General features: G+C 39.8%; 4 protein-coding genes and 1 long non-coding RNA gene across 5 annotated transcripts in view; 2 read left to right on the top strand and 3 right to left on the bottom strand.

Moving 5' to 3' along the window:
- Positions 1–15,991, top strand: part of LOC108142023 (probable nuclear hormone receptor HR38) — a 35,743-nt gene extending 19,752 nt beyond the window's left edge. The window contains exons 2-5 of the mRNA XM_017265699.2: positions 7,734–8,095; positions 8,926–10,068; positions 10,759–11,839; positions 12,469–15,991. Of these exons, the coding sequence (XP_017121188.1) occupies positions 7,734–8,095; positions 8,926–10,068; positions 10,759–11,839; positions 12,469–12,725 (2,843 nt within the window). The 3' untranslated portion in view covers positions 12,726–15,991. The remainder of the gene's footprint in view (positions 1–7,733; positions 8,096–8,925; positions 10,069–10,758; positions 11,840–12,468) is intronic.
- LOC121467856 lies at positions 1,944–2,583 on the bottom strand. Its single transcript, XR_005977881.1, has 2 exons — positions 2,427–2,583; positions 1,944–2,372 (listed from the first exon to the last, which is right to left on the bottom strand). It is a non-coding gene; the product is annotated as an uncharacterized LOC121467856 (long non-coding RNA).
- A 110-nt stretch (positions 15,992–16,101) lies between the features above and the next one.
- On the bottom strand, positions 16,102–17,246 carry LOC108141701. The gene has a single exon (XM_017265185.2). It carries the CDS (start codon positions 17,153–17,155, stop codon positions 16,331–16,333), a length of 825 nt encoding a protein of 274 aa, XP_017120674.1. The 5' UTR covers positions 17,156–17,246; the 3' UTR covers positions 16,102–16,330.
- A 529-nt stretch (positions 17,247–17,775) lies between these two features.
- On the top strand, positions 17,776–20,579 carry LOC108141995 (cerebellar degeneration-related protein 2-like). Its single transcript, XM_017265659.2, has 2 exons — positions 17,776–17,876; positions 17,954–20,579. The coding sequence occupies exon 2, from the start codon at positions 17,996–17,998 to the stop codon at positions 20,378–20,380; it is 2,385 nt and encodes a 794-aa protein (XP_017121148.1). The 5' UTR covers positions 17,776–17,876; positions 17,954–17,995; the 3' UTR covers positions 20,381–20,579.
- Positions 20,580–20,685: 106 nt separating this feature from the next.
- Positions 20,686–23,350, bottom strand: LOC108141996 (serine/threonine-protein kinase TBK1). The gene is made up of 6 exons (XM_017265660.2): positions 23,164–23,350; positions 22,065–23,091; positions 21,726–22,005; positions 21,594–21,669; positions 21,414–21,538; positions 20,686–21,343 (listed from the first exon to the last, which is right to left on the bottom strand). Exons 1-6 carry the CDS (start codon positions 23,245–23,247, stop codon positions 20,773–20,775), a joined length of 2,163 nt encoding a protein of 720 aa, XP_017121149.1. The 5' UTR covers positions 23,248–23,350; the 3' UTR covers positions 20,686–20,772.
- Between the last annotated feature and the right edge of the window lie 283 nt (positions 23,351–23,633).

Raw genomic sequence — 23,633 nt, 5'->3', positions numbered from 1 at the left:
AGGGGGAGTTGGGAGGGGTCTTTGGGAGGGGGATCTGTGCATCTTGCAGATACGAAGGCAAGACAAAAGGCAATATTGGCGTTTTAATGCATGTTTTGCCTTTGGTGTTTGTGGCTGCTGCAACCTGCTGGGAAAAAACACGGAGCTGCTCGCTTTGTTTACGACACTTCGGGGGTTTGGTGGGGTTTAATCGATTTGGGAACCGATCCCCCGCATACTCTTATACCCCCCACCACCTCCACCTCCACCTCCCTCCCCTCTCGATTCCAAATGTTTGCTCAGCGAATGAAAGCGAAAACCCAAACCCAAATGCAAAGAAAAACTGAAACGTGCAACAATGGGCATAAAAAAGGGTAGAGAAGCCAGCTGGAAATTAACACTAATACGATTCCGAAGCGCAGGAGTTTCGAATCCGCAGTACCTATGTTACTATATAATACATATCTACTGCCAGACGTCGCGTGTTTTGATAACTGGCTGATATTTCGGAAAGTTTGCCGGAAAAAACTAACAGAAAATCAACAAATCAACTGGCATGAAAAAATGTTGATCTTTTCTAATGATTGATTTTACATTTAAAGAAAAAATTGTATTCTTAAATTGTCAAAGTACAAATTTCATTTTAAAACTTTGCTAAACCATGTTAATTTCCTAATGAGTTTTTGATTTTTGTAGTGGGCAATTAAAAAAACTCTGCCAAAATATTAATAGTTAAATTTTTTTAATTTTTTAATGATCTATTGGCTACCTTAAATTGTCATTAATATTAATAACTGATTCGAGTTTCGTATTAAAATTAAATTGTAGGAGTTAGTTCAAATAGTTATATCAAACAAATTTGTACAACATTTTAATGTTATACATTTTTTTCTGCATAAAACAAATTGTGCCAAATATTTTGTATTTATTTTTTTACTGGCCAAGCTTCCCAACTCAAGCCAAGCTGCACCTTCTTTAGTGGCTTTAATTTTGCGAATCGGATGCGCCTGGCAACGGATCGGAAAAAATCTTGGCCAGAAACCGAACGAAAATCCATTCCATGCCCGTAATTATGTAAGCGGCGTTCCAAAACTGGCAGCTTATTTATCTTTGTCTCAGCCATGTCAATCAGTCGGTGGCTGGCTGAGCCAAGTCGAAGGCAAAGGCACAGGCACTGGCAGCACTGCACCACCACTGCACCACCACTGCACCACCACTGCACCACCACTGCACCACCACTGCACCACCACTGCACAGCCACTAGCACCACTGATGCACTGCAGCATCATGTGCACCTTTGACCCGCCGAATGAGCCGAGTTTGGTGGGGCGCCGCTCAACATGCAAATTAGGCGGCTTCAATCGGTATAATAAATGTGGGGAAAAAACTAAGACCTTAGCTGGGTAATTCGCATTGGTATTGGAAGTGGGATTGGAGCTGGAAATGCGACTGGAAGTGGGACTGGGAGTGGAGAATCGATCGAGGGTGAGGGTCTTCTAAATGGATGGAGGAGTCATGATTGAACTATATTTGGCAAATCTATGCAAATTTATAAACAGTATTGAGAAACATGGTAGTTTCAAAGGAAATATAGTAATCTTATCTTTCTGATTTGGCATATTTATGTTTAGCTACTATATTGCTAATTTATTAAAATACAATACTTTAAATCTATAATGCTCTCCTCATACCATTTCAATTTTTAATGATTTTTTTATCACAAAATAAAATTTTTTTAGCCCTTATCTACTTAACATAATATTGTATGCAAATTATGTTCTTTATGTTCCTTAACCCATATAATACTATTTAATCTTCTTTCTTTTATATTATGTTTTTTTTGTTAAAAGCAAAGATATCGCAAATAAAATTCCTTGAGACAATATTGCATCAATCAAGTCAATTTCAAGAGGATTATCAAATACTTTTGCACAAGCAAGTCATCTAAATTAAGTCAGGCAATCTTAAGTTATTCAGATATACTTATATTTAGATATATCTGCTGGCCTGACTCATATGTTGGCTGCTTCGCTGTGGGCCGCGAATGAAAAGAACTCAGGCTGGCATCGATGATGATGAAGCCGATGATATAACAATTCAATTAAACCAGTTTACACAATGCGAACGAGCAGAGCGATCAAGGCATCTGCAACTGTTCCCGGCTAACACCTTAACGGCAGAATTCTTTTATGCGAATTTCATGCTAATATCTCACACCGCTTCTAACCAGCTCAGGTTGCAGTGGATTTTTCCTTTTTGCTGGTGCTTAGTTTTTATTTCGTAGACATCTTTTCATTAATTCAACGAATCCGCTTTTGTATAATGACAAAGTGGACACTGGGCTGCGAAAGGTTGACCCATTGCTGAGTAATTTGGGCAAAATCCCGAGACATCTGCACACGAAAAAATTAGTGCTTAAAAATATGTTAAGTTTACACAAAAATTACCTATTTCTTAGCAGCACTAATTTTGGATTTAGACCAGTGAATAATATATTAGCAAATGTTAAGGAAGTTCTTGGCTTATGGTTTAAACATTAAAATCAAATTCGAGCTCCATATTATGTCTTTTTATATTCATTTATAACTTCAGAAATATTCAAACCTTAAATATTCATGTTTTCATCAGTGACGGTGATTTAAATGTAGCTTTGATATAGTCTTGCTCTAATAGCCGATTTCCCAATTTGAAGTTAAAGCTATATTTTGTAACCAGTCGGAGGCGGTTAACTTTGAAAACAAACTTAGATAAACTCTAACATGAGTTTGAGATAGTTAATGTTTCGAAAACAGTACTAATACCTAATGCAAAACTAATGAGAAATTGTCTAGAATTGTAGTTAGGGTACAAATAATGCTTAATATTTCTCTGATTAAATACGAAATGTGTTTTTCTGTGAATTTTGGCGACAAGTGCCAAACCACAGGTATTGGCAAACACACAGATATAGGAATATAGGTAGAAGCGGCTACAGATACAGATACATTCGAGCAACTGGTTGAGATGCGCTCAAAAATGACTTCAATCCGATCGGATGGTCGTCTCGGGTTCGTTTTGATTTGGCTTATAAATCGGAGGGAGCGGGGACTGCGACTATGAAATGTCCAAGATGGCCTTCGGTGATTTTTGCAGCGATTAAAAACCGATGACGATGTGGTCGCCTCTGGTTTACTTAGCATTCAAAGTGGCGCAAAGAGATTTATACGAATTGTTGCGACAATTTCAGCTCATTTTTTTTTTCCCTGCTGCTCTGCTCTTGACTCATTCAATTGAAATTCTTGAACAATGTTATTGTCTTTTAATGATATTGTTGTTGTTCATCTCGACAGTTGATAGCCAACACTTTCGACCTTTTGCCACCGATAGTTCTATATCGGCATCTGCATCTGCATCTGTACAATACATGGCTGACACAGATTCAGTTTACATTTAATTGTGTGGCGTTATGGGGTTTTAATAGATACGAGTGTTTAGCTGCTAGCTAGTTTTATGCTTGCAAAGATTTATGCTTGCCTCCAAGATTCAACTAGGCCTGATTTAAACAGCCAACAGTTAACTGGATATTAAATACCATTACATTGCAGTTGTAAATGCTAAGAATTGCCTGCAAAAGCTTTGTTTTAATTTATAATTTTATTGCTTATGCTTAAGTCGGAGCAAGTCCAGCAATAAAGACTTTGGTTTAAAAACTTAAAATTTTTGGCAATAAAAAAATTCAACAAATGCTTAAAATTTGTTTATGCAGCTTTTTGGTTGCTGTTTTTCCCAGTAAATATTTACTTTCAGTTAAATATATAAAATCAAAAACAAAGTTTTTCTAATGTGGGAATCTTAAAAGTATTTACCCCAAACTTTTCATTTTAGAAAAATTGAATTTTCAAAGAAAGTTTCAAGCCAATTAAGTCGTAATAAAGATCAGATTTTATCAATTAATTCCACGAAATATTACTGTAAATATTGCCCGGAATGAGAATTGTAAATTTTTCATTTCTTGGCATGTCAAAAGTCACGTTTAGATTTTTGTTTCTCCCACATTTAAAGTATTCGCTTTTTTCCATACTTTTTTGGTTATTTATTAATAAACACACCCTTTTTGTGAGGCAGCAAAACATGACCAGAAACAATGCCTCCGCCCCAGAGAGCCAGAGTTCCCAGATCAATATGAAATATCATTCCAAATATGGCCTTGGGTCATTTAGAAAGCAATTCATCGAAGACGCGGCTCTGGCTGAACTCTTCGATCAGCAAACAAAGAAAATAAAAATAGAAATAAAAGATGCTGAATAAAAACTACCGTGGGCTACTGCCAAAAATGCTACCGGGAAGAGTGCGCGATAAACATTTAAGATAACCCATTTTATCCATTGTCTGGGAGATGGCCCCAAAGCCAATAACATTAAGAAATTTTTTATTTGGGCTGGGTATGCATTTTATGTATACAGCATCATTTTGGGGCTGCATCTTCCTCGAAAACTGCGATTTTCTAATTGTTTTTTTATTTTTTGTGTCCCGCGCGACTCAGGAGATTTTCTGGTCGGCTCGTTAACAAATTTATTACAATGCTGGGGAGAAAAAAACAGAAAAAAGACCTGGCCATTGCATAAGCTTGCTAATTTTTTTCGTTTCGTTTTTCTTCTTTTTATATAATATCGTTAATACATATTATTTGGCAAGCTCAGAGCTCAGAGCTCAGGCTCTGTACTTTGAACTGCGAACTCGCAATGGAGGTATGGGCATGGGCATGGGCACTGGGGACCTGATCAATGGACCTGGACATGTAGGCATCTGCCGAAATTGACATGGCAGGAGGAGGATTGGGGGAATCTCTTGTGCAGTGACCCAAAGAAATGGTAATGCGAGTCGGCTCGTCTTCGCCGTTTTTTTTTTTTTTTTGGGTTTTGTTTTGTTGGCCAGGTCAAAATGGCCCATGCCCGGCCACTCAGTCATTGAGTCAGTGGGTGCCAGAGACGAAGTCTAAGTCTGGGTCTACGTCTCCGTGTGAAGATCTGTTGTGAGAAGTATACAAATGGGTCTCGGGTTCGGTTCAGTCTCGGGCCGAAGGAGTTTACTCATTTTGGGGCAGGTTTTTTCGCTTTTTTTTCTTGGCTGCAACTTGGCGGCTTCGATGCTATCGCCTTTGAAATCCACGACAGCGACAAAGCCCAGACTCATGGCCTAATAGACATGGAGGAGTCCCCAGTCTCCAGTCTCCAGTCGACAGTCCACAGTCCACCGTCTGCAAGCTCCATCCGCGGAGTCGGTCCCCAAGCAAACTAACTTCCTGCAGTACCTTTGATGATGATGCTTCGTCTGGGCCTAGACTTTCACTATTAATTGTCGATTTTCATCAATTGTTGCTCATTGTTGTACTAGCCATCTTTGTTGCTTAATGGGTAATGGGGTTGGTATTTAAAGTTGTGCAAAAAATAAACTAAAGAAGAGAAGAAAACCCAATTTCTGTTTCATATCGAAATTGGATCTATTACTCAATGAGTCGACCGAGTGAGAGACAATTTGATTGATTTATGCAATACCCAGCGACTTGTCGGACCTTTTCTCCATTGTCAGTTAATTGCTCGATGCAAAAGAAGATGCACTTATATCATGGGCAATTTGTGGGCCCTAAAACAGCCTTGTGAGTCTTAAGGAATTCCAACTCATTTGCATTTGACATACACAGAAAAGTACTTCATGATTTTTTATTTAAAGTTTCTCATAAAACTAAGCTATTAAATGGTGCATAAAACCAGCACTGTCTTAGTGCACTATAAATATTTATTGCATTTTTCTGAGACTCACTTAATTCCGTTTTTTTCTTCAAAAACCAATCACATATCATTTAGGGATTTTCCATAAATATCTATGCTGTTTTTTCTGTGTACTTTTAAGATGGCATTCTATGCAAGATAGACAATGTTTGAATATTTGTCACTGCAAAATGATGGCCCAAAAATGGGGAGAGTCTGCAGAATAGCATGTATGATTCTCAGTTTGAGTGTTTTGGCTTTAGCCGAATGCTGAATTTAACCATCTAAAAGGCAAGTTATGCGTTTGGCGTGCATTTCAAATCGTTGATTATTTTTTACATTCTTGTCTTCGTTTTTTTTTTAATGGCAATAAAACTGGAAACTCTAGTAGAATTTTAAATCGCAGAAAAATGTTGAATGCTTTATTGATTTATATATATTACATTACAAGACTTTATTTATTTTAAAAGGTTTATTAACACCAAAACAAGTTTTTAAATCAATTTAGTTTTTTAATGTTTATTTCGCACCATCCCCAAAAACATAATTTTGTGCAATAATTCAATTCACCTATCATGAATATTTATAAATTGTATATATTTTATGTATGTCTCTATCTATCCATCTTTTTTCATTATTTTTTTATGACTGCCCCCTTTGAACTGTGTCCACGTTTTCTGTTTTGTTTTTCGGGTTTTGGTTTTGTCTAAGACAACTGACACGACAGCCGCAGCAACATCTATTAATTTGTCAAATTCAAGCCAAGACAACACACGTTAGGAAATATTACAAAAAGGAAAAAATCTAGTGGGCTATGATTATTATTTTTGTGTTGCCGGCTTATAACTAATTCTCGCAGATAAAAAGTGTCAAAAGAGTCAGGCGGCCAGAAGTCAGCAGAAGTTGAGGAAAAATCTTTGGAAAAATATTTAATGAAAAATATATAGACAAAACATTGGTTGATTAGCTATATATGAGCATGTGTGAATAATAGGTTTGTAGGGGTTTTTTCTGATGATTATGACTGCTTTAATTAATGGATAATAGAATTTGCTAACAGTTTATAAGTTGTCTTACATTTTTGTTGTTTTGAGGGGAATTAAATGATTCATATTTAAATGCTTAATTTTTATATGACCCGTATTTACAATGTTTTATTTTGAACTAAGCCAATAGCCAATCTATAAATCATTTATTTATCTACACAACATTTTCAAAAAATAATATGAAAGGTTGTAACATAGAATTGTGGATTAGTATATAGATGATACGAGGGTATTTCCATATTTTATTGTATGACTTTTAGTTTTTGTTGAAGAATTCGAAGTCCAATTTCCAGCATAAATTATGCAAATTATGAAAAATGATTTCGCCGAGGCGCAGCGAACTTAAGCTTGCATTTTGCAATGCGAATCAGCCAAAATATTTATTATAATCAAAAGCCGAACACCCGCAACGTGGAGTACAGACCACGGAACCGTGCAGCATCGGACAACACAATTTATTACATTTTATGTGCTGCATTAACCGAACGATGGAGATGTGATCCTCGTTTAGGATTGTTTCTGGCTGTTTGGTTTTTTTTTTTTTTCACCGATTTTCTGGTGGCTACATCTTTGTTGCAACGTGAGCTTGCCTCTTGGCCAACCCCGCGACACAATGAGGAGGTGTCTCGGCATCTTGGGATATACTCGTACAAAATATATCCATATATTTATCTATGTGGACAGCCGAGCCTGGGACTGAGAGACTGAGACTGAGCATTTCTAATTAAGACATTCGATACGGTGGCTTGCGTGTGGAACGCAAGACAATTGGGCAACGAACAGCGGCAACATTAGCACGGCAGCAATATGAATCTGCCCATATCATCGCAGATTTGGCATTTCACCAGTCATTTAGCATTAAGCTCACCCCTGAGACGCCTCCGTGTGGCATTCACGCCCGCTTGACTTTGAGAATTCTAAATTGCTAAAGACCTTTCCTCGATTATCCTTATGCTTGCAGGTGCAGCAGCAATAACAGCAGCAGCAGCAGCAGCAGCAGCAGCAGTAGCAGCATCAGCCACATCATCCACTGAGTCGAGAAAAATAAAAGCACTCGTTGCGGGGAAATTGAAAAGCGAGAAAACTGACAGCAACTGCGACAGCCCAGCAGCAGCAACAGAAGCTGCCAGCACCTCGGCAACATCTGCGACAGCAACGACAATTGCTGTTACAGCAGCAGCAACACCAGCAGGAACAGGAGGAGCTGCAACAGCAACAGCAACATCAACGGCAGCGGCGACAGCAGCAATCCACACAACTAAAATCAGCCAACTGAGGCTTAATAACCAAACGACAACAAGCATGTTACTTTTGCAACCCAACGTAAGTTTAAAAGAAATCATTTTGTGTCTGATAATTTCATGCAACAAGAAAATAAAATTGAACTTATAAGCCAAGCTAGTTAAAAAAAAATAAAGTAAAGTTTAATTTAATTTAAAATAAACATTACTAACTATAAAGTTTTTAATTTCACTTTAATACATTTATTGTAAAGATAATTTTTTCTGCGCAACATAAATTAGGACCTTAAATGTAAAATTTGAAAAGAAAAATGTTTTAAATTAAACAAAACATTTAAAGATCTAGTCAATTTTAACAACAGTTTTTAAAACCAGTCCATACATAATTGCAAAAATATTATTAAGAGTCCTAGAACCCTCGCCAAAACAATGTTCATAACATTAATTGCAAACCCCCGCTGAGATGAAATTTACAAAAAATAAAATCCAACCAAAAGGTGTGCAAAAATCTATGCAAATTTGGCAAGCCCAAAATGAGTGGACGCGCTAATTGCCAGCTGCTAGGAGTTGACTTCTCGTAAGTGAAGTCAAGTTGCCGCGGCGATGAGGTGAGGAGATCAATTGCAGCCACAAAAACACAGAAATTAGACATCTATTGTTAGGTGTAAGATGTGTTGGGAAAACATTTTGGCATAAGCATAAGCATAACCAATTAGGAAATCATCAGCGAGGACTTTTCCGCGACTTAGGGGTTGCTATTCCGCATAAAGAACCAATGGCAGTTGCTGGGGGAAATGCGCATGTCGCATGTTTGGTGCCGGAAAAGCTAGACTCCACCCTTAGGGCTAGGATATCTAGACGGCAATGGCGTGCTCACTTACTCATTCGACTGTCGACCGTCTTTCATTGCAGAGCTCCTTTAGTTCATTGTCGCCCTTCGATAATTTCTCCACGCAAACCGCTTCGACGACCACTACAGCGTCGCCATCGGCAGCTGGACACCACCAACACCACCAACACCACCAACACCACCACCACCACCACCACCTCCATCAGCAACATCAGAACCAGCAGGAGCTACAGCAACAGGAGCAGCAACAACTGCAGCAGCAGCAACACCAGCAACTTGTTAGCCCGCAGCAACATCTGCTGAAGTCGGAATCGCTGCTCTCCCATGAGGAGGATCAGTTGATCAGCAATCTGACCGACGCGTCTGTGGTTTCCCACAGCGAACTCTTCTCGGATCTCTTCTTCCCCTCGGACTCGAACAACTCCCTGCTCTCCCCCACCACCAGTGGCTATCCGGACAATCCCGCCGAGGACCTGACCAGCTCCATTGAGAATCTCACCAAGTTGACTTGCCTGCGCGACAAGCGATTGTCCTCGATTCCCGAGCAGCAGTTGAGTTCCGAGCAGGAGCAGCAACTCTGTCTGCTCAGTCTGCGTTCCAGCAGCGATCCGGCCATTGCATTGCATGCCCAACAGCAACAGCAACAGCAGCAACAACAGCAGCAGCAACAGCAGCAGCAACAGCAACAGCAACCACAGCAACTCCAGCTGATCTCGCCCATTGGTGGGCCATTATCGTGCGGCAGCAGTTTGCCAAGCTTCCAGGAGACCTACTCCCTGAAGTACAACAGCAGCAGTGGAAGCAGCCCCCAGCAGGCCTCCTCCTCCTCCACCGCCGCCCCCACGCCCACTGATCAGGTGCTGACCCTCAAGATGGACGAGGACTGCTTCCCGCCGCTTTCCGGCGGTTGGAGCTCCAGTCCGCCTGCCCCCTCGCAATTGCAACAGTTGCACACCCTCCAAACCCAGACCCAAATGTCGCATCCCAACAGCAGCTGCAGCAACAACAACGGCAGCGGCAACAGCAGCAGCAACAACAACAACAGTGGTGGCTACAACTATCATGGGCATTTCAATGCCATCAATGCCAGCGCCAATCTGTCGCCCAGCTCCTCGGCCAGTTCCCTTTACGAATTTAATGGAGTCTCCGCCACGGACAATTTCTACGGACAGCAGCAACAGCAGCAGCAGAGCTACCAGCAACATGTAAGTCAGAAAAGATCAAACAGAATACTTCAAACATTAAAATGTTTTTCTTTAAAAGTTAAGTCACTTAGAATTTTTTAAAATATGGTTCAAATGAGTTTCTTATCTTATAAGAATTTCTTATGAATTTCTTGTTTGAATAAAAAACTATCTCTAAGTTTCCAAACAATTTAATTAGTAATTTGTTGTTACTTCTTGCTTAAAAAAGATATCATTTTTGACCCGGTTTTAGCCTCCTAGTTCCTTTTTTTGCATTTTAAAATCTGGGTTTCAACAAAAAAATTTTAATAATAATTTTTAAGTCATATTTAATTAAAAACAAAATAATAGACAAGTGTTTAATGTTTAAACTTTAAACCAAATATCATATAAGTAATCATGAGGTGTAAAGAAACCTTATGTTTGGTTTATAAGCGGTTGTACTATATTAAAAAGTCTAACAATAAACACTATCTACTCGACAATTCAACAATTGAAAGCTAATAAAATTTATGTGGAACTATATAAAGTAAAACTATATAAAGTAAAAGATGGACTTTTATAAAAAAGATATAGTAGAGAAGAGGCTATAATAAAATCCTCCTTTTTTATTCATGATGAAACCCATTAATTAATGCTAAACTGTGTTTAAGTACTCGCTATTAAATGAAGCAATTTACTTAATACGGATATTGTTTGTCTACCCCTCAGAACTACACCTCGCACAATGGCGAGCGTTACTCGCTGCCGACGTTTCCCACGATTTCCGAGTTGGCGGCGGCCACGGCGGCCGTGGAAGCGGCGGCGGCGGCCACCATCTCCTCGCCTTCGGTGGGCGGTCCTCCGCCCGTCCGCCGGGCATCGCTGCCAGTTCAGCGGACCGTCTCGCCCGCCGGCTCCTCGGCGCAGAGCCCCAAGCTGGCCAAGATCACCCTCGGCCAGCGGCACACCCATGCCCATCCGCTTCAGCTTAGCTCGGCTCCCAATTCGGCGGCCAGTTCGCCGGCGAGTGTGGACCTCCAGGCGGGCCGACTGCTCCAGGCTCCGTCGCAGTTGTGCGCCGTTTGTGGCGACACCGCCGCCTGTCAGCACTATGGAGTCCGGACGTGCGAGGGCTGCAAGGGATTCTTCAAGCGGACCGTCCAGAAGGGATCCAAGTACGTCTGCCTGGCGGACAAGAACTGTCCGGTGGACAAGAGGCGTCGCAATCGCTGTCAGTTCTGTCGATTCCAAAAGTGTCTGGTCGTGGGCATGGTCAAGGAAGTGGTGCGCACGGATTCGCTGAAGGGACGAAGGGGTCGTCTGCCCTCTAAGCCGAAATCCCCCCAAGAATCGCCGCCATCGCCGCCCATCTCATTGATTACCGCCCTGGTGCGCAGTCATGTGGACACCACACCGGATCCCTCGTGTCTGGACTACAGCCACTACGAGGAGCTGTCGATGAGCGAGGCGGACAAAGTGCAGCAGTTCTACCATCTGCTGACCAGTTCCGTGGATGTGATCAAGCAGTTTGCCGAAAAGATTCCCGGCTACTTTGATCTCCTGCCGGAGGATCAGGAGCTACTCTTCCAAAGCGCCTCGCTGGAACTGTTCGTCTTGAGGCTGGCCTATCGGGCCAGGAGCGATGACACCAAGTTGATCTTCTGCAATGGCACTGTTCTACATCGCACCCAGTGCCTGCGATCCTTCGGCGAGTGGCTTAACGACATCATGGAGTTCAGCCACAGCCTGCACAACCTGGAGATCGACATCTCCGCCTTCGCCTGCCTCTGCGCCCTCACTCTGATCACAGGTGGGTAACCTCCTATTCTTAGTCCCTGTTAAAGAAGCAAAGACAAAAATAGAATAAAATAAATAGTTGAAGTTCCTAAAAAATATTTTATAAGTACATTTGTTAATTTGACTTTTGTCATATCAAAAATAAATATTTTTAAGATGTTCGAAAGAAATAAATTTATAAAGGAAACATTTTCTAAAGTCTATCGTTCAAGTTAAATTAATAACAGTGTTCAATTTATAAATGCCAAAAAAAACACAGAAAATAAAAGGTATACAGAAAATATCTATATCCGTGGTGACACAGAAATCTTTTACCTTCAAGTTCGGTATAAATATTGTACAAACAAATTTTATCCCAATTTAAGCACAAGAGAATTCTTTGTTATCCCCGATTTTATGTTTTTATTATGTATTAAAAAATGTTTCCTAAAAACAGTTTAAACATATATAAACGAATCGAAACTTTTTAGAAGAAAATGTTTTTTAATAAAAATTTAGCTGTTTAATATTAAGTAAACAACGGCATAAAATTGAGTTTAAATTAAATAATTATTAGTGTAATTGCTGATTTCGATTATAGTGTCTCAATTTAAAAAAACTAATTGCCAAATTAACCCCTTTTTTCCCCTATTTAATCCTCAGAACGCCATGGCCTGCGGGAGCCGAAAAAAGTGGAGCAGCTGCAGATGAAGATCATTGGCAGTCTGCGGGACCATGTCACCTACAATGCGGAGGCCCAGAAGAAGCAGCACTACTTCAGCCGTTTGCTGGGCAAGTTGCCCGAACTGCGATCCCTGAGCGTCCAGGGATTGCAGAGGATCTTCTATCTGAAACTGGAGGACCTGGTGCCGGCGCCAGCTCTCATCGAGAACATGTTCGTTACCACATTGCCCTTCTAGAGGCGATCGATCAAGCGTATCATCACAACAACATTGCTTCCTTAAACCAGCCCTAAGCCATGCCCCCACCCCCCCCAACTTAGATATAGGAAATGACCCAACTAGCTTTAGTAGAGAGCCCTGAAATAAATAAATCTCACAAAAAGAAAACCGAAATAAAATGCAGACCCAGGCCATATACATATATAGTGTGTAGTAGAGGTAGTTAGTTTGCTGGACAGCCCGGCCCTTCGATAATTACGGACATGAATATTTGAGAAAGGGGTTTTTCAGTGTAAAAAAAGCAGCTCCTGCGTGACTCGTCAGCACTGGAAATTACAACTTGTTGACGTTAATTGTTAAATTGTTTAATTTCAACTGTCAAAATCAATGGGTAGGCACGCAATGGAAACACTTTCTAACCCCGGACATAAGCTTGCTCAATATTCTGCATTAACGGACGGACGGACAGACGGAACGCTCTCTTGCCTTTTTGCTAACTTCTAGTCAATTGTTTTAGGCAAAACAAAAAAAAAAAATTATAAAAGTGTGCAGCATAGTGTTATATAATTTATAGCCTAGACTAGTGGTTCTCTTCAAGAATAACCCAAAACAAATTCCACAAATTGGAACCTGAAAGTTAATTACATACTACTTCCTTTACAATTTTTGTTTAAAAATTTCATATCTATTACCAATTTGTGGAAATCTACTATCATATCATATAGCAAAGCCATGCTTGCCCTTAGCTAAAATATATAGACCCGCATAAATTTGATAGCCCAACCAAGTATTTACGTTAAATCCTAGACTAAGGCTCCTTATAGTTGTAGACTAAGACTATTCAGTTCGATTTATCAGCGCACCAACAAGTGCACAATGAGAGTTTAAGTACCTTTTTGTGATGATTGTGTCTGACACAGAGAGAGTTGCACACAAACACACAAGCTAGACGATAAGCTAAAATACTAGCATATATATGAAATATTCTGTAGAGTAAGCCCAAGTATTTGGTAATCCAAAACCCTTGTATATCCGTAGTTTTAACGTTCCAAACGAGAGAAAAACTTTATATTATCTTAAACCACTCCAACTAAGTTCTTAAAGAAACGCTAATGGATCATGGGATCCTTCTCTCTATATATGTGTGTGTTAATTCGATAGAAAACCCCTCTATGTGATTTTGTGATAGATTGGCATTGAACTCTATATATATATATATATATATAAATATATATATATATATGTCTATAATATATACACGCATAATATATATTTTTATGTCTAACTTTTGTATGGTTTATTTTATACGTACCACCTTTCTTTAAAAACAAATAATAAGAAATAAAAAGATCGTTAGATAGCAAATATTTCAAATGTATGTTATGAGGAATTTTCAAAGTACAGCCTTTAGCAACTTTCCAATTAACGTTTGTATTAACGAAAGACATTTTCTATGTGTGAAATTCAAGACTTCTATAACTAAATGTAAACTAAAAAGCAAAAACACAAAAACCAATGTGAATAACATATCTCTTCAAGCTTTCGAGTGCACGGAAGATGTAGATCCGAAACCCAAGTGTTACTAAATCTATTTAATATATTGGCAAACCTGGGGCGACGAGGTGTTTAATAAATTCGCAGCAACTATACAAATTAGATAGATCATTAATAAATTATTGTACATGTAGCACATCAAATGTTAAACAACTAGATTTTGTACCATCTTTAAGAAGAACTTAGGCCAAGCTAAACTAAGTGTAAACCATGATCTGCATGCGGCTAAGCTGGAACTAAAAAAAAACATATTTGGGTTGACTTTAAATATATGGGGCATTTTTGATTTTTTTTAAAGGTATCAATACATTAATATTTTCCCTTATCAAGTATAAAGAATACACTTAAAACTAAACAAAAAAAATTAAGTAAATTGATTTAAACAAAATTCTGTAACTAAATGCTAGGAATGAGAATTTCAAAGTGACTCAATTCATTTGATTTCACCCACCTCAAACAGACAACCTAAAAGGGAGTTGAGGAGTTAGAGCAATAATTCATAAGGAAAATGCACCCTAAAATAACTAAAAATATAGCTTAACTAAACCCGAACTTGTAACGGTTAGGAGCGATAATAAAACAGGATTAAACAGGAACAGTAAGGTGACCAAAACAGTTTGAAACGAGACGTTAGATAGGTTCGGGTTCGAAACCCTCAAAGCGATGCCATTTTTTAGCCGTTACAACAATGAGTACATTGGTTATCAATCATGCACATGAACATAAAATATTATAACGATATATCTAGCTATAGGAACCTACTTTGTACCTACACAACATGGAAACATCAAACCTACATGCATATTTACACATATATTTTGAATAGAGCGACAACTTTTACAAGTTATGTCTGGCACAAAAGCTATTGATATAGATATAGCTGGATATGGCCATATACCGGAGCGAGCATATACATATATATTTTGGTTTACTGTTCTTTTGTAATTTTATAAATGCATACATATATACTACGTGAATGTCAAGTGTGGATTCATATTTTTGAGATACAGTTACAAAATGAAACAAAAACCCGTAAAACGTGAAATTTTTCGATGAAACGATTTTAAATGAGAACCTTTTAATATTGCTATTAAAATGATATATACACATAAATATATATTTTACTAAGTAACGGATAGGATTAAACTAGAAGCAGCGCTTAAAGCTTTATACAAAACAAAACAAAAAAAATATAAAAGAAATTGGCACAAATTAAATTTATATAGCATAACTAGACGTTTTTCGAAAGATAATGTTATTCGTAATAGAGCGCTATATCTCCAATTCACACAACCACACAACAGATAATATAAGCTATATATCCATCCCAAATAGCGATTACTACTAGCGATGAGCAGAAAATGAGGTGAAACCTAAAGACGCTATAACATATATCTATCTAATAGATGAGTACCGATGCTATACGGCCCATTGTGTAATTTTAATCTTGTTTGATCGTTTCATTTACCAGTTAAGTACCCAAAACAGTGCGCATATGAGAGTGTTGAAAAAACATTGAACTTGCAATTCAATTAACTCTGCAATATGATACCAAGCAAAGCGAATCATTTCATTTCGATTTAAATTTAAATTAACATTTAAATTAAATAAAGATCTAAGCCCAAAACAAACGTTTTTCTATATCTGTCTTTTGAGCAAATTAGTTATACGAAAATCCAAACCGTATTTACATAAATGTATACAAAACAAAACGTATATTTTCATTGGTTTGAAATAAATACATAAAACAATTAAGTTTTGATTGTTATTTTTGGGAGGTGAAGTCGTATAGAAAAATGTTCTCATTTTTGGTGTTTTATGCTGTCTGTTTATATAACTGTTTTAATGTTTTCGGGGGCTTAGTTTATATTTTGCATTTAAAATTATATTGCGCTTTTGCGAACATGATAGTTGTATTTGTTTGTGCAAACAAAGATATTTTCCTTCTGTCCTTAAAGATTGTCTTTAACCAATGGCATTTGGTTGTTTTCTTCTTAAAGCTAAATTCGAATTGGCAGTCTTATATACATTTATGATAAGTTTTAGACAATTTACAAAAATAGGTAGTATCAAATGTAGACTGGCAAAAATGTACTGATGTAGTTGCGGCACACTGGACAACGATTCTCTAAACGAAGAAGCAGTTGTTGGGAGCACTCTTTGCAGAGGCAGAGATGTCGGCAGGGCATGATGACGATGTTCCTGCTACGCTCCATGCAGACCACACAGCCTCCGCGGTTAGGAGATCCGGCATTGCCCGGATCATTCCTTATATTCTGCATAAAACGCTTCAACTGCTGATCAGTCCAGAGGTAAACGCTTTGCGTCTTCGTTGAGATCTCGGTGCGGACACGTTGGAGCAGGTAGATGAGCAGCAAGAACACATAGCGCCGGAACATGTAGAGGATTAGCAGCAGGGACAATCCTATCGAGAGTCGAAAAACGCTGTTCAGCAGGCTCAGGCCACGGGCCACAATGGAGTGCATTACAAAGTCCAGAAGGTAATCAATAATGCACAGTATGAGCCTTGGGAGCAGCATTAACACCCACAAGGTGCAATTCCCCAGTTCAATGAGCAAATTGCAGAATAACATAGCCAAGGATTGTCCGAAATCTCTGGCACTTTTCAGGCCACCCTTGGTGCCGCCGTAGAAGTAGTCCGTCACATCCAGCGTGATGAGGCACAGGTCGCAATAGACCCTGTGGACTTCGCTGGCCGCCCATCTCACCAGGTTCCAGGCCCGCGTGCTGCCCTCCACCAAACAGTATCCAACGAAGTAGCTGCCCCACAGGAAATAGTACACGCTGGTGACCACCGCATCGATCAGTATGGCCAGTGGACGCAGCAGGAACTCGTCCACGAACTCCGCTACCAGGACTAGAGTGTACAGCATGGCGGGGGATGCATCCTCTCGAGAAATCAAAATAAACGACCAAAAACAAAATCAAAACAAGAACGCCGGGGAATTAGTGTGCCCAGGCGATGTTTGCTAGTTTATACCGGCCTATCAAACTATCGTTGTGACAAGGTAGCAGCACAAATGGTGTAAGACTACAAACTTTAATTCAAAATTGTTTATAAACAAAAAAAATGATTTCTTCAAAAACAGCACGAAATCTTGTCCTAAGACGTATATCTCTTCTAGATAGCTTTTAGAACATTTTTTTATTATATTATATTTTATTTTAAGCGAGTATTAAATAAATAGACTAATTTAAAACTGCTAAATTATATTTAATAACATAAGTAGTATAGCTTTAAGTAAAACCATAAATACTTATAAGAAAGATTCAAATGGCTTACAGTTGTTTATTGCCTAAGAAAGCAACCCTAAAGCTAATCTTTACATATTTCAGGAATCCCCTGAACATAATTAATCCCACTTATAAAATTATTCCCATATCTATAAATAAACATTGTTTGTTTTTTTTTTCAAAAGTTCAAATAAATTTAATAAAAAGTAACCGCTTAACAAAAATGCAGTTGCACTTGACACGTAGGGCTTTTTTTGCAGTCAGTGCAATACCATACTTTTTGTTTTTGGGGATGAAACAGTAAAAAAGTTACTGTTGTTGCTGTAGCTGTTTTTCCACCATTGCGAGGACATTTGACAAGTAATCCCCATTTACCCCCGAAAGCTTAATTACAAAATCAACTAAAATCGATTAAATCTTTTTTATGTTTTTCGCAGTTTTAGCGATAAGCCAAGCTTTCAAGGTCCGAAGGTCCCAAGATGGAGGAATCCAATTCCAATCACGGTATGGCTGGCTGTGAAAACGTATCACAGTTCATGCTCGATGACCTGCAATTAGCTGCGGAACTTGGAAAAACCCTATTGGAGCGTAATAAGGAACTTGAAACATTCATAAAAGAGTACAAAATCAAGGGAGATGAGCAGGAACTTGAGATTTTGCACCTTCGCAAGCATATTAATGCCATGACCGAGGTGAATGATTCCAGGCTTAAGGTGTACGAACAACTGGAAGTGGGCATCCAAGATCTGGAACGTGCTAATCAACGGCTCAACATGGAAAAAAATCGCGATAAGAAGCAAATAAAGTCGCTGACAACCAACACGGAAATCTTGGAAGCCCGTTGCGAGGAACTCAATCAACTTTTAAGCGATGCCCGACAATCTCTGAGCACCGAACGGCGTAAAGTGGATCAATATCAGCAGGAGCGTTACAGGATGCAGCATTCAGCCGAGGGTTCCGTTTCCAGTCACAGCATTCAATCATTGTGCAAGGAACAGAATTTGGATATATCCAAATTGGATGTTATGGCCATGGCCATAGCCAACTCAACGGGTCTGGAGGAGCTCTCCCTCACTAATGACACCATGTGTGAGAGAAGTGCTGTGAAGGGTGAAGAAAACGAGGAGTTGGTAAAGTTACTCAGCGAAATGGAGATCATAAAACGTGATTTTCTGGCAGAACAGCAACGATGCACCGAATTGGAGGAGCAGCTGGTCACCATCATCCAAGACAACCAGGGTCTGCAAAGTCGTCTGCTCGAAAACAGTGCCAACGAGGGAACAATGTCAATGCACGAAGAGTTCTCCCTTCTCGACGACGTCCGGCAAGGTCAAATGTGCAGTAGATGTCTGAGGGATATAAACGAAAGTAATACCAATATGGATGATCAATCTTCCATCGCTCCAACCGAAGAAATCTACGAAGACGACGACCGAAGCATACAATCTTGCAGCGAACACACCTCAAAGTGCGATAACAGTGCATCCGAATATAAAGAACGTTTAAGAATTTCCGAAGATCTTAACCTTAACGCCAGCGATAAACCAAATCCGTATCGCGACCTAGTCGAAAAGTACGAGGCTTTGGTGGAAGTAAAGAGAACCTCAAATGCGGCCAAGAGCAATTTTGCCAATAATTCAGATGGCAAAACTATAACCGAATTAAGTCAAAGCAAAAAAACCGAAATAGTTGTTAATAGCTCAAAAGAATCTGATCTAATGTTGGACTCAAATCGCAAACGCACTCCAACCGAATTTTCGGAATCTGAAACTACATCATCGGGATTCTCGGATGAGACTAGTAACAAGTGCACACAAACCGACGAGCGACCTAGTTTCTTCCTTTGCTCAATTAGTAATGGAAATGATTGTAAATTTAGTATCTATGACGATGTCAGTCCGATTGAATCTCATTTTCGCAATCGCCCGGAGTACAGGGAACTTTTCAAAGAGATATTCGGAGTGCTCAAGAAAGCTGCCGATAATAACGAAGTAGACAAGTTACCGTCCCTGCAAGATGACGCACAGGTGATAGAAAAACTACCCTTAGTCCCGGCAAAAGTACCGCCCGTAACACCCGAAAGGGAGGAATCTCCAGATGAATTCATCGATGATACACAAAGCGTCGTTTCCTCGATTATATCTAATCAGTCCATAGCAATGTCCGAGTGCGTAACCAAGTTGGAACGCAAAACAGCCAAAAAACACATCTTTGAAGTCCGGAGTCAGCAAAACCAGTCGGCTCTTACGCAATCTACCTTGTTAAGTAACTCTTCTAAGGAAACGACTGTCGGTGAGGCCACTATTAAGCCGATTAAGGAAAATGGCCAGGTACTTACTCCACTGAAACGGGAACCTCTCGAATACTTAACCGTAGGTGTCGGAATTAAAAAGAAGAACCGACGAAAGCACCGAAACCAGAGCTCATCTGGAGATCGTATCGAATTATTTAATTCCCGTGAATTCACACCCAGAAACAGTCCACTTGCCATGAATAACCGCGGTGGACAAGGCAGCTCAAAGTTGTGTACGGACACATTGAACACGGAATATGGTCGCAGTAATCGTAGACGGACAACTCCTTCATCAAGCAATTGGAATGGCTCGCCAATGGTGATCTATAATAAAAATATGAATACTCCTCAAACTTCTCGTGGCCGTGTAATAGAGCTAAATGGTGTTGAGTTTTACCACAACACTGTATCGCAAGATTTACATAAACTTAAAAAGTTAGATTTATCTTATGCTGAAGTACTGCGCCGCGCCGATGCCGGTGATCATATTCCCACAAAACTACATTCCCAGCGACTTCAACACAACGGATCCAACATACGAAAGAACCATCATCAGTATCGTCAAAAGTAGTCTGGTTTAGAGAATGTAAATAATTAATTATACATTGCATTCTAGCCATAGGGCATTATAAAATTTTTTAAATTGTATGTGCCATGAAGTCTAGTCCGCTTTTTAATGTATAGACAGTTAAATTACAATACCAACTTTACTATTAATGAATATTTAACTGTATTTCAGCATGATAAAATAAATTATTTAATGACGTCAACTATATGGCTTGTTAATTATATCCAACAGCAATGGTTTTTTAACGACACCCGGAAAAAGTAACTAACCCAACTTGAAGTAAATAAAACTAGGATAGTAGTTTTAAATTTCACATAAAAGCAAACATTTATTTTTAACTTACGAAGTAAAAAAAAGGAGAATAAAATACTCATTCAGTATAACGATTTGACAGGCTAACTACTCTCAAGGCCGCCGTTTGAAATGCCCAGTTTGCTAAGCAAACTTATTATCTCGCTGTTAGTCCTCATGACAGCCATAACTTCCTGTTGCTGTTGCTGCATCACCCTCAACCGATTTCGCTCCTCGATCTTGGCCAGCTGGTTGTTGTTGTTTATTGTCTTTGTGTCCACATCCAGCTTAAGTTCGGATTTCACGTGATAAAGTTCATCGCGTATGCCATTCAATTTCCGCTCGCAATCTCGCACATCTTTCTCCAGAATTTGTGTTTTAAGATAGACGGTCTGGGCCAGCTTGTACCAATCTGCCAGACATTCCGCAATTTGAGCCACTGTCGGATTTACATTATCAAAAAGCAAGGCTTTGATCCGCTTGCCATTGTGATCCACTTTGATCTTTTCCAAAGCATGGAACTGCTCATCGTTGTAGGTCAGAGTGCGCGTGGCACGATCCCTTAGCAAGTGCTGCCAGGAGTCTCGCAGCCTTTCCACCAGATACTTGGCCTGAGCACTGGCCCTGGTCCTGCAAGGACACTTCTTGCCGTGCATAGAGGATGTCCATTGGTCGCTATTTCAAAATATTTTAAAATTCAATTAATACTTACAATACAAATGCTTGCATATTCTTTTAAACCCACTTGAGTTCATCGTCTGTGACGAAATGTTTGTGCATTTGAGAAATCACATCGGCGGCTCCATCAAAGTCGCTTTTGACATTTTCCAAGGCGGTCAGCAGGGTCTTCAGCTCCTGATCTCCCTTTGTCTAATAAACAATCAATATAACATTTATTTTTATATAAGAAGCATTAGCACCTTACCACTCTGGCCATGCTTTGCACCACATCTGCATAGTCCATCACAGTGGAAAGTAGGTTGTCGAAGCTCTCAGTTTTCCTTAATTTAAAATCATTAATTAATATAAAAAAAGGTTCCCCTTCTTTTCAACTTACTTTAAAAGCAAAGTTATTGTGGTTATAAGCATCTCTATAAAGTGCTCAACGCCCTTCTTGATAAGAATATCCATCGATGTGAAGATATCCACGCGTCTTTTGCATTCGTGACCAACACTACAAGCGGATTTAGCCAGGCTGGCATCATTTTCCACAGAAACATTAGGAGGAAATACAGGGAACTTGGGAAGATCCAATTGCTGAGGCAACTGAACATTGTTGTCATCGTTGCTGTAAAGGAATATGGGTTGCTCCGTGGTGGTGACAGGGAATGCTTTAGCTGGAGGTGATTATCAATATTAGACTCACTAAAGAAATCTTAAAGTGTTAATGACTCACCAATGGTTCGCGGAGTGACCTTCTTCTCCAGATGCTCATTATTGAATAGTAGGATCTGCTTCTCCAGTGGCACCTCAGTCTGCAGGAAAATGCGCTCTCGGAAGTTATCAATCTGCTCGTCGGGCTCCAGAAATACTTCCACCGAACTAGTGCGATTGGTAAAGAACACATGGATGACGCGCTTGCGGAGTATAAGTGTCACCTCATGGAAGAACCGATCAAAGGACCAGGTTTTCTCCCTGTTTTCCTCCAGCAGTCCAGCTAGCAGAGGTGTCACAAGTGTTTTTAATCCCTGAGAGAGATGTGCATGCGGTGGCAGAGTAGTTGACCACTCGATGGGTCCATTTTCCGACAGCTGAGTGCCGGAAATTACCCCGGAAGCCTTCTTAGTGGTGATTTGGTGCATGGTCTCCCTGTTTTTCCTTCCCCCGAAGGGTCTAAAAGGCAGATTGCCAGTGGCCACGTGATAAAGAGTAACGCCAATTGACCACAGATCCACATTGGCGGTGAAGGATCGCTGAATGGACTTTCTCAGAACAGCACGCTCGTAGAGATCGGGATGGAGGTACTCCTCCGTGCCATAAAGCGAAGCAAACGGTTGATTGTCCTCCAGTTCACGGGCGGCACCGAAGTCTGTCAGCTTATAGATGGTCTGCCCGTCCTCCGAAATGAATTTCATGATGTTTCCAGGCTTGAGATCACGATGCACCAGCTTGTTATCTCGCAGATGCTTCATTCCTGCGCACAAGTGCTCCAGCACCAGCAGAAACTCATGTTCTGGTAATCCGTAGGAGTTCTCCGGGTCATCCAGAATGTTGAAGAGACTGCCGCCGGTGCACAGCTCCATCACGATCACCTTGCCACGTCCTTCCTGATCCTCCTCGATGGCCAGCAGCTTCACTATGTTCTCATGGTTGACCTTCTTCAGCGCCTCGAATTCCCGCATCTGGACATCTGCCGGACGCATGTGGCTGTAGGGATTAAATGTTTTTACCGCCACCGATTCGCCGGTAATCTTGTTGACCCCCTAAAAGTTAAAGAAAATACGAAAAGAAAGTGAGTCAGAAGGAAAATTCTATAGACAGTCGGCCAGACTCACCTGGAAAACGGAACCGGTGGCTCCTTTTCCCAGCACACTGGTTGTGCACCACACATAGCTCACGGAGCCGCGCAGGAAGGACATTTTGGAGCTTTTTTCCACCTATTTTGTTCTTATTTTGATTTATTTCCAAGCGCCTGCATCGATAGTGAAAAACAAAACACTTGCAACGAAAGCCTATCGGTAACACTGGCTCTCAAGCTATAAGTTTCCTTTGAACACACGACTTTTACAGGTTTAAATGTGGCAAAATAATAGTTTTTCATTTTATCTATTTTCAGAGAAGATTTAAAATAAATTTATTTGAGTTTAAAATATAAAATAACTTCCATAATATTATTTCAAATACATTCTCACGAAGAATTGGGAAAAGAAAAATGAAAATTAAAAAGAATTTGTGAATGTCAGCTCACAGCCCTGCTGTCTAGTGTAATCGATAGAAAACCGCGACCTTAGCGATAACCGTGACT

Source organism: Drosophila elegans, unplaced genomic scaffold (assembly GCF_018152505.1).
Source record: "Drosophila elegans isolate 14027-0461.03 unplaced genomic scaffold, ASM1815250v1 contig_814, whole genome shotgun sequence".
Lineage (NCBI taxonomy): Eukaryota > Metazoa > Arthropoda > Insecta > Diptera > Drosophilidae > Drosophila > Drosophila elegans.
Note: the sequence above shows the minus strand (reverse complement) of the source record. Positions and strands in the feature narration are given on the sequence as shown.

What these genes read in the sequence shown, in the direction of transcription:
- LOC108141701 (XM_017265185.2), bottom strand. Translation starts at nt 17,155, where the DNA reads ATGCTGTACACTCTAGTCCTGGTAGCGGAGTTCGTGGACGAGTTCCTG.
- LOC108141995 (XM_017265659.2), top strand. Translation starts at nt 17,996, where the DNA reads ATGGAGGAATCCAATTCCAATCACGGTATGGCTGGCTGTGAAAACGTA.
- LOC108141996 (XM_017265660.2), bottom strand. Translation starts at nt 23,247, where the DNA reads ATGTCCTTCCTGCGCGGCTCCGTGAGCTATGTGTGGTGCACAACCAGT. An exon ending in GGTCACTCCGCGAACCATTG is followed by an intron (nt 22,006 to 22,064) that starts GTGAGTCATTAA and finishes AATCACCTCCAG; the next exon opens with CTAAAGCATTCCCTGTCACC. An exon ending in ACAATAACTTTGCTTTTAAA is followed by an intron (nt 21,670 to 21,725) that starts GTAAGTTGAAAA and finishes TTTTAAATTAAG; the next exon opens with GAAAACTGAGAGCTTCGACA.